General features: G+C 32.1%; 1 protein-coding gene across 2 annotated transcripts; it reads left to right on the forward strand.

Annotated features, from left to right (window-relative positions):
- The first annotated feature begins 6,513 nt into the window (after nt 1–6,513).
- On the forward strand, nt 6,514–10,502 carry LOC112000839 (chitinase-like protein 1). Of its 2 annotated transcripts, XM_024033009.2 has the most exons (4): nt 6,515–7,147; nt 9,155–9,314; nt 9,741–10,113; nt 10,221–10,502. In XM_024033009.2, exons 1-4 carry the CDS (start codon nt 6,661–6,663, stop codon nt 10,233–10,235), a joined length of 1,035 nt encoding a protein of 344 aa, XP_023888777.1. In that variant the 5' UTR covers nt 6,515–6,660; the 3' UTR covers nt 10,236–10,502. The 2 variants fall into 2 exon arrangements, with proteins under 2 accessions (XP_023888776.1, XP_023888777.1); XM_024033008.2 differs by lacking the exon at nt 10,221–10,502 and having other exon boundaries at nt 6,514–7,147; nt 9,741–10,149.
- The last annotated feature ends 263 nt before the right edge of the window (nt 10,503–10,765 follow it).

The raw sequence follows: 10,765 nt of genomic DNA on the forward strand, positions 1-10,765 counted from the left end.
ATTCCATTATAATTTAGGATTGGATTGAAATAATGCCTATCTTTGAGGAAGAATTAAAAGATGCCCTCTGGGTCCCAATCATAAGACAGTGAGAAATATCTTGGTTGTTTTAATGGTTTTGAAACTTAGATCGGACTGTACGGTCTGACCGGGTTAACCAAAAATTATCAACCAAAATTGCTTCTTTTAACCTCAAAAACCGACATACATGTAAAACTTAGTGAACCGTGGTTGAACCACCTAGATTTAAAAACCGTGGACGGTTATCAGGGTTTCGCAGGTTCAGTTGATTCAAAGTTTTTTTTTTTTTTTACTTACTTACCGGTCAGCCATTGTTGAAGCTTCAACCTCAAACCTTGAGATCGCACCAACATTTCTTCTTATTCTTCTTCTTAGTCTCGCTCGCCCCTTCTCTCTCTGCATTTTTTCCGACTACCGTTTCTGCATTTTATCTTTCTCTACATTGTTTTTGTTTGTTGTTTTTGCATTTTCCTCTCATCCTGTGTTTTTTCCTTTGCACTCTAAGCCATGTTTGGATTGCGCGTCCACGTTTTCTACTTCTTCTTTTTTCTTTTTTCTTTTTCACACGTTTTGCTTTAGGGGACAATTATCACTGTCCACGCACTATAGCAGCACGTTCACGAACTATAGCAGCATTGTTCACGGGACCCACATTCACTTTATTCAAAAAAATATTAAAAATGGGTCCTACAGTATTATTCACCTATTCAAAAATTATTTTGTTACAGTGTTTTCAGTTTTTAACAAAATAAGTTGTATCCAAACAAACCCTTAGAGTCTTCTAATCTACTTTGAAGATGATTGACAACTTGCTTTCTGTCACACACTACGTACATGCTGTCCACCACTCTTTTTTAAACTTTATTGAGTTTAATCCATTTTTAAATGGTTTGTCCGGTCGTTCTTCTTGCTGTTGTCTATTTTTTATTTCTAAAATTTAAATAAATGCATGCCGTCAAGTGTCAATGTGTCATTCACTCCTTTTAAAATTTTATTGGGCTTTGCTCTTTATTTTATCTTTTTCTTTTTTTTTTTTTTCAATTTTTTAATGCTTTGTACGGTCACTCTTCTAGCTTTTATTTATTTTTTAGGTTTAAAATTTTCATAAATGGTTGAATATTTAAATGGGCTTTAGCATAAAACAATTTGCTGGGTAGTCAAATGGGCTTGAGCACAACTTAATATAATTTAAACATAAGCTCTCACAAAAAAAATTAAAATATTAAAATATTGAGCATTAACAATAATTTATTTAGGTTTGCTTAAGATTTAATATTTCTTATTTGTCTTATAAAAGTTATGATATAAAAAAGACATTTGAAAAATAGATCTTTATATTTATTTGGACTTTTTTCTTCATTTTTCTACTTTTATTAATTTAATATATTTATTTATATTTTAAATAATTATTAAATTAATTATGACATCATCACAGTTCGATTCCCGTTCGACCTCAATCCAACTTTAAAAACTTTGAACCTTTTATTTTTACAGTTCATTAAACGGTCTGGGTTTCAAAACCATATTGTTTTTATGTTATGAAAGTCAAAAAATGAGAGCTTCAGCTATGTTAAAAAGCACATTTGGTCAAAGTTGCGAGAGTGGAAGAAAAAACTCATTTATAAGGAGTTGTTGACTTGTTTCAAACTCTTTTTGAATCTATGCAAGGAAATAGAACCACTGATGCAAACCTTTCTATGTTTGTATGATAAGCATTTTAGTTGTGAAATCATGGAAGGTATTCCATTTTTTTGCGCTTGGTTAGGTACAAAAGAAAATGTAGATTTATATTGTTTAAGGTTAACATAAATGAAAGAAATATATTGTCATTCAAAATTCTCAAACGCATCATGCAAGGACCAGCTTCAAACAATTTGAGGTTTAACATCAATTTAAGAATTCTTTTTTACAAATTTTTTATATATCAAATAATTAAAGATTTTTTCTTCTCTTCTATGTGATTTTTGTGTATTTTTCTTTTGGGTTTTTTCATTCTTATTATTTCTTGTGCAAATCTTTTTAAGATTTATAATATTTTCACTGTTAATCTTGATATTTGAGCTTCCGCTTTTGCATATATATATTAAAAAGTAGAAAATATCATTATATCATATTACGGATTTTGAAAATGAATTTGGTATGCAAGGTTGTAGAGTGCAACTACCCAAATTACAAACTTGGTTCAAATTTTGAAGGTCCAAAAAAGTTTAGATTAGGGGTCTGTTTGTTAGTGTTTAAACAATAGTTTTCGTTGTTTAAACAACACAATACTAATTTTCACAACATTTTTTCACCCACACATATTTTCATAACACTCAAACAACGTTACTAAAATAATATTACCAAACGGGCCTTAGGTCTGTGGCCCAACACACTACAAGATTAAAACCTCTGCCCTAACAAGAAGAAAGGCCTTTTGGGTTTTTCATTTTTGTAATATTAATTAGTTAATTCTTCTTTGGTTTTTTGGATAGAAAACCAATTAGGCTGTGTTTGGTTCTATGTAAATCGAATTCCAAGTGTAAAATGAATGCAGGGGAAAATGAATTCCCATAAGGAAAATGAAATTCGTGTGTTTGGTTCTGCAATGAAAAATAGTCAAGAAACCGATTTCCGGTGTTTGGTAATATTCTAAAAATGCTATTTTCCTACAAAATTTTCACATTTTCTCAGTCATTTTCTCAGCTCCCAAACCCAGCCACCATCATCCACCACATAACCAATTAATCTGAAAAATCATAATCAAAATAAAAACTTATTAATCTCAAAATCAATATCAAAACCATCTACCAAAACCCATAATCCACCACCATTGAAACCCACAAACCACCATAGCCAACGATCCACCACCAATGCTTAAACTCACACCTAACCCACCACCATCAACGCTTAAACTCACCCCCAACCCACCACCACTGAAACCCATGAATCACCCCAACCACTAATCCTCCAAAACCCAAGCAAAAATGTTATTTTACAAAAATAAAAAAAATAAAAAAAATTAAGGCAACAACGGCATGGGTGGAAGAAGGATGGGTCTAATGAGTGAGAGAGAGGACGAAGGTGAAGTAGATGAGAAACTACCTTCACCGGCAAAGGGGCTTGCAGGCACGACGGTGAGGCCGTGGGTCGAGGACTGGGATGTGGTGAAATCAAGGTGGGTTTAGCTACGTTCATCGGAGTTGGGTTTGAGCACGACGGAGAAGCTAAGGCGGTGCGATTAGATCAGCAATGGGTTTGAGCGGTACGATCAAACCGGCGGAGCTATGGGTTGGGGACTGGATCTGGGCTTCACTGGCAATAGCTCTCTCCATCCTTCGGCTTGGGCTTGGCGTGAGTGATGAAAGTGAGTAAGGAGAGAAATTTTCTAAGGACAATGGAAATAGTTTGAAGGTAAAATGAAAGTGTAAAATACGGGTGTGAGGTGGGTATTTTACAATCAACGGAAATGATTTTTCATTTGACCCGATTTTCCATGCGCAACCAAACACATGGCATGGTATAAATTGTTTTTCCGAATCCATTTTTAGCCGAAACAAACGCAACTTAGTCTCAAACTTTCAAGGGCTAAGTCTTTAAACTTTAGAGTCACATAATTTTCACAAAATATTTTCTAAATAACAATTTTTTATTGTTAATAATAAAGTAATGTCATTAATGGGTCAAGAGCAATACCAATAAAAATTTCTAATAATTCAATTATTATTAAAAAAAATATGTATCATATCCCTAAATTTTAGAATGCACAATTCACGTGTTTCTTTTATTCTTTTCAAGTAAACAGGAATTTACAAAAGCAAATCATTCTGCAGTGATGGGACCCGTTAAGCCTCTGTAGTCCAAAAGGATAGTTTGGTAATGATCTATTAAGCATATCTATTTAAAATTTTAAACTCCATGTTGACCTCAATAAAAGTTTTTTTTTTTTTTTAATTATCAATATTTATATATTATATTAATATAGAGAAGTGCTACATTCACAATATTTTTACAACAAATTATAGATAGCTAGTTGTTATTAGTTTTAATTTGAACCTACTACTAAAATTATTTTTTTGCTCCACCAAAACTAATTTGTAACAATCCGCTACTTAAAAATTTGTTATAAAAATATTGTAAAAATATTATCAACATAACATTTATCATTAATTTACGATTAAAATCCATGAATGGATGGATCCGTCGTAGATATAGTGATTTAACATTGGTCTAATTAAGTCAACTTATGGTAAGGACTTATATTGTGATGAGCACTATAAAAACACTTATAGATACATTCCTAGAGTTATATACTATGGTTGGGGTATTCTGTTGATCTATTTGTATCTACCCTTTTAATTACTCTAACATATCATACGTCCTTTACCTCTCTGCATTAAAATTGATTCTCATATTGTATTGTTCAATTTTATCCTAAGTTGAAACTTTCATGGAGTTTAATTTATCTTTGTTAAAGAAAACATCAAAATGAAATCCTTTTTCTAGCGTAATTCAAATAAGAGTACGTAAGGCATGCATTCTTTAACCGAAATCTAGGTAATTGACTCTTTCCTTAAAAAATAAAAAATCTAGGTAACTGACTTGGGAAAAACATATGCAACCTACTTAAGACACTATAAGACATGCATGCGTCTTTTGTTCCCTGTCCAGAAATCTATTATGGATCAATTTAGAGTGGCATGCCACATTCTGAATGATTTTCTTTACTGATACTTTCAGTAGGAACTATAGTTATGGAGAATCTGGTAAAGATCTAAAGATGGATTTGTTGAACCACCCAGAATAAATTGAACAAAATGCTACACTGGGCTTCCAGGTTGTAATTTGGAGGCAGATGAAAGCAATTAAGGACCATTAACCTTCAGCACGTGATGTCTTTATTGGCTACTAAAACCCACCAAAAATGACATTTTGGGCAAGCAAGTTTCTGGTTTTGGTTCTACCATATGAATGTACTCTACAAGATCTAGTTTATGGTCAAGGTGATAATGTGTCCATGAACAACATCATATCTCATTACCTATATTACCTTGATCTTAAGGGTGTTGACTGAAGAGGAAAAATTCTACACTTATATGACGGATCCATTTAAATCAGCTACACCGAACGGACCACATACAGACAGGCTCTACGTCGACGGGTCAAACACTCATGCAATGTCCAAATCAAGTATCAAGAAGCCCTGGTTAAAGGAACTCTTGCGGCCCATGCTTGGGCATCTCAAACTCCTAGTATAAATGGAATTCTAAGGCAAAAAGGATTCCAGAAAATACGCGCATTAAAGGAGACTCCTATAAGGAAAAGACTTCCTCTTCAAGGAAGAGAGGTCAAACTTCGACCACTATAAAAGCCCAAATTCCCTCACAAATCAAGGTACGCATAATCGACCCTCTCTAGCACTCTGGAGTTGTAAAAGATTCTAACTTGACTTTCGGAGGGTATTTGGCCGGCACCACTCTGGTGCTCTCTACAGGTTTTCTTTTTCTTGCTGTATAGGTGACTTTTTGAGTGTGTGAGCAACGTATGATTCATTGGTGATTTTTCAGACTTCATCATTGACCAAGGAGAAGCATGACTTAATGAAGTGCTCAGTTGTGGCGAGTAAGTTTCTTTCAATCCATCCTCTCCTCATCTCCTTAAACTTGATGAGGAAGAGCATGACCTCATGAACTAATCCTTTTCTAAGGTAATGGAATGGTTCAAACATGAAGGGGAGCAAGAGTTTGTATAAATTTTTTATGTGTCTTATTGTGAAGATAAAGTTGCTTGTACAGTAAGAGTTTGTATTGATTTTTAACTACTTGTGTTAATTTTGGGATACTTTTTTTTTCTTGTTATTGTGTAATTATTTAGTGTGGATTGTATATAAACCTTTCCTTTTTTGTATAATAATTTTTATTTATTTATTTATATTTACATAATCAATTCCACAGTTATAATATGGAATGAAGAATTTGAATATTGAATTTTTGTTGTTGAAAATATTAGGAGGTAGTGGTTGAGCTACAAATGTATTCATTTGGAAACAATTTAACTAGTTTTTGTCTATTATTTTTTGTTGTTGAAAAAACTCTTAATAAAAGTTAAAAGCTAAATAAAATATAGTAGAAAAAGTATAATAAAAAACTAAAAGAAAAATAAAAATTTATTAAATGTGGGACTTGCAAATAATATTTTATTTCCATTGAAAAAAAAGGTTATTGTAAGCTGTTATCACGTGGGACCCGATTTCTAGTGTCTGAGACTTGCAAATAGTGGCAAAAAAAACTAGCTTAAATTTGAATTCCAAACACATACCATTCGATCCTCTGCATTACCAAATAATCAATATTTATATATTAAGTTTTTACTAGAATCCATAAATGGGTGGATCCATCGTAGGTACAGTAATATTCAAATTAAATTAAAAAAGAAAAGAAAAGAAAAGAATTTTTAATTTTTAATTCAAAAAATAGTGTCTTTTATTGATCAGATAAAATTGAAAGTATCAAAAAGATAAAGAGATTAGTGTCTTTAGTGTCTTTGTTTCCTTTCCCTTTTCCCAGCAGCCAATACCGCATCCAGCTGGTAATTAGAGGCAGCAACTTCTGACAGCCTCAACATTAGTGAAGGCACAGACATTCTCCACTTGTTACAATAATGGAGTTTAAATGGTCTGTACCATTGATAATATTAGTGCTTGTGAATTGTGACTTGTACTCTAATATAGGAGGTTCGATTCTGAAGGAGTGTCCCTATTGCAACACGTATGAACCGTCACAGCCGGAAAGCCGTATCTACTCATCCGAAGGCAGTGAATTGGTAAGAATATCGGTAGGGGTAATTGTATACTTCGCGCTAAAACCAAACCAACAATCAAAAGCTGCAGAAACAAGAAGATGCTGTGGCGGGCCAGTTTCCGACCACTTCCAGAGCGACCAGTTTGAGAAGATGTTCTCAAACCGTAGCTCCCTTGAGGTTGAGGACCATGAAATTGAAAATAAGGGCTTCTTGGACTACCAGTCTTTTATCACTGCCTCTGCTTACTACCAGCGCTATGGCTTTGGTACTACCTACATCAATGAAGACTTCTTTGGAACTAAGGAAGTCGCAGCTTTTCTTGCTCATGTTGCCACCAAAACCTCCTGTGAGCATTTCAGACTTTCTTTTTTGTGAACAGTGAACTTCAATTTGGGTTTTTGCCTTGTTCATTTCTTTGTTGGTTTATTTAGTTTTTTTTTTTTTTAATTAGTTTTTTTTTTTTTTTTGGGTTTAATACAAATTTGAGGATTCATTTCATTTCTTTGTTGGTTTATTTAGTTTTTTTTTTTTTTAATTAGTTTTTTTTTTTTTTTTGGGTTTAATACAAATTTGAGGATTCAAATTTTGTATGGGTCGTTTAATTAAGTAAAACTTGATCAGAGTGTGCTTTAAACACTTATGGCTTGTTTGGAAGTTTAGAGAGAGGGAGGAGAGTAGAGGAGAGTAGAGAGAAGGGGAGTAGTGGGGAGGAGAGTAGAGGAGAATGATTCACCTCCACCTTATTTGGATGTTTTTAAAATTAGTAAGGGGGAAGGGAGTAATTAGCCCTTCCCCTTGTGTAATTTTGTTAATATAATAAGGATAAATTAGGTAATTTACTTGGTCAATAGTTTATGTCCTCTACTCCCCTTCCAAATCTCTCCAATTTGGGGGAATTAAAATTGGGGGGCTAAAGGGAGTCCAAACCTCTCCAAACTCCTCAAAACCCCTCCCCCTCATTCTTTAAAAAACTTCCAAACAAGGTAATTGCATTACTCTCCCTCCCTCTACTCTACTCCCCTCCTTTTTTAAACATCCAAACATGTCATTAATTTTATTATAAGCAAAAATATTATTTTGGTCTTTTTTTTTTTTTTCCTTTTTTTTTAAGTTACAATTAATTTGGTCATTATATTTTAGTAGTAATTAATTTGATTCCTATTATTTTTAACTTGGGGTCAATTTGATTTTTATTGCTAATTCACTATAAAAATTTACTGCAAATTGAAAATAACAATGACCAAATTTACTGTTACCAAATTTTAGGAATAAAATTGACAGTGATCCTAAAATGTAGGGACCAACATAGTGTTAATTCTAATATTTATTATATTGTAGACTTAGTCTTCAAAGCCTCTACCCTAGCTACCGAATTATCAAAAATATAAATGTTGCTAATTATTAATATTATTATTATGATTTTTACCTATATAAAACATTTGGCTGCTTAAAGTAGATATTATAGATTATTTGATATGCCAAAAGCATGTTCTTTTAGTTTAAAATATCCAAAAGCAAGTATTCATTTGATGAAGTTGGAAATGGATTTTAATGTTTCAATTATTTTATGTTGTTTGTTTATTTAATCTCTTAAGAATTGATGTTACAAGGAGTAATTTGGGCTTTGCTACAAGTTTATTTGATTAAAATTATTTAACTAAAAATGAATGTTATGAAAAAAATGTTTAGTTACTAATTTTTTTTTCAACTATAGGGTAAATTTCAATTTGGACACACTCAATTGTGTCAATTTATTTATTCAACTATTAATTGTGCAAATTTGATTCCTCAACTTTCAAGTCAATTACCCAAAAAAAAAAAAAAAAAATCCAATATCAAATCAACTTCATCCTTGAAAATCTTCTTCATTTAAATTTTAATGATTTTAATTGATGTTGCAAATTGAACACCAATGAAATTTTTTTGATAGAAATCAACTTCAACTCTTAGTTATGTTAATATTAAAAGGACATTAGACCAGAGTGTGTAATTAACTTGATTTTAAAAGTCGAGTGATTAAATTGATACAATTAATAATCGAAGGATCAAATTGAATGCTATCCAACAATTGGAGGATTATTTTCATACTTTAACCAAAAAAAAATTAACAATATATATTGTATTTTTCAGAAAATAAACGAAGTGTTGGCTTGTAAGTGAGTCTACTCATATAGTGGTTTAACTAGCTAGATTCTTTTCTCCTAAGAACAAATTAAATTGGAAGTAAATTCATTTGGAGCACAACGTAGCGGTGAACTAGTTGTTTGTAATTAAAAATGTATCTGAGCAATTGTCAATAATCCTACGCTCACTCAATATCTATGCAAAGTAAAAGTGGATGATATTTTTTCAGGTGGAAATAAAGTGGTCGCTAGGGAACAATTATCAAGGGATTTATGCTATAACAAGGAAAAGAATTCCAACTTAAGTTATTGTGATGAACGTTACAAAAATGCTTATCCATGTGCTCCTGGAGTTGCATACTATGGTCGTGGTGCTCTGCCTATCTATTGGTATCTATCTTATCAATTACTCCATTTTTTTTGTTAACATCAATTACAATAACATTGACCATACATCCTGTATATCTTTGCATCTAAATTATTTTATTATATCTTATGTCGTTCAATTTTATCCAAAGTTGAAAATTCATTGAAATTTTTATGTTTATCTATTAAAATAAATCGAAATGAGATCCTTTTCTAGCATAATTCAAATATGAGTATCTAGGTAACTAACCCATCAAAAATAAAATGTGAAACAACTTTTTTTGTAAAACTAAATACATGCATTTTGTTAGTTATAAGACAATCATTTTAATTTACAACTCTAGGACTTGTATGTGTCTTTTGTTCCCAGCCCTTAGAAGAATGTAGTGTCGATCAATTCATATTGCATGACACAATCCAAATGTTTTTGTATACTTATGCTTTCAACAGGAACTACAATTACGGAGAAGCAGGTAAAGATTTGAAGGTGGATTTATTAAATCATCCAGAATACATTGAACAAAATGCTACGTTAGCCTTCCAAGTTGCAATTTGGAGGTGGATGACTCCAATTAAGGAGCATCAACCTTCAGCACATGATGTCTTTATTGGTACTTGGACACACACCAAAAATGATAATTTGGCCAAGCGAGTTTCTGGTTTTGGTGCTACCATGAGTGTGCTCTATGGAGATCTTATTTGTGGTCATGGTGATAACGAGTCCATGAAAAACATCATCTCCCATTACTTATATTACCTTGATCTTATGGGCGTTGGCCGAGAAGAAGTTGGGCCTCATGAAGTGCTTAGTTGTGCTAAGCAGGTTGCTTTCAATCCATCCTTTTCATCATCTCCTTGAGCTTTGTTTCGTTTTTTGATAGTCTGTCCTTTGACCTTTGTTGAACTAATCTTTTATTTTTTATTTTTCAGGTGATGCATTTATAAGAATCTGTGAACCTATCAATTAACAAAATGGAAATGATCAAACACGAAGGGTAAGTGTTTGAATAAGTGTTTGAACAAACACATTGTGTGTCTTCGTGTGATGCTAAATTTGCTTGAAGGATAAGTGCGTATTTATGATTTGTAACTGCCTTTTGTTAGAATTGTGTGATTCTTGAGTTTTTTTTTTTTTCCTGAATATTGTGTAATTATTAAGTGTGGATTGTATAAAATTTCTATGCTTGTATAATGTGCATTTTAGTTGTGAAATCTTGGAGTATATCCCATTTTTGCCCTTCCATTGTTTTATTGAGCATTACGTTTATAAATAGTGTGCATTTATTTTGGGCTAAGCTTAACGAAAATGAAAGAAATATGTTTTTATTGAAACTCCTCAGATGCTAGGGTCAACCTGATACAATTTGAGGCATAATATTTGGACAAAATTTAGCTATAAAATTAGTTGTAACTTAAAACTACAAACTTAATATATTTTTATTGGAGGTGAATTTTTATAAATCCACCTTTGAATT

Source organism: Quercus suber, unplaced genomic scaffold (assembly GCF_002906115.3).
Source record: "Quercus suber isolate HL8 unplaced genomic scaffold, Cork oak 2.0 scaffold_354, whole genome shotgun sequence".
Taxonomy (NCBI): Eukaryota; Viridiplantae; Streptophyta; class Magnoliopsida; order Fagales; family Fagaceae; genus Quercus; species Quercus suber.

Excerpts from the sequence above, each read along its gene's own strand:
- LOC112000839 (XM_024033008.2), top strand. The coding sequence starts at position 6,661 with ATGGAGTTTAAATGGTCTGTACCATTGATAATATTAGTGCTTGTGAAT. Across the intron at positions 7,148-9,154 it reads TGTTGCCACCAAAACCTCCT|GTGGAAATAAAGTGGTCGCT; the intron begins GTGAGCATTTCA and ends ATATTTTTTCAG. Across the intron at positions 9,315-9,740 it reads GGTGCTCTGCCTATCTATTG|GAACTACAATTACGGAGAAG; the intron begins GTATCTATCTTA and ends TGCTTTCAACAG.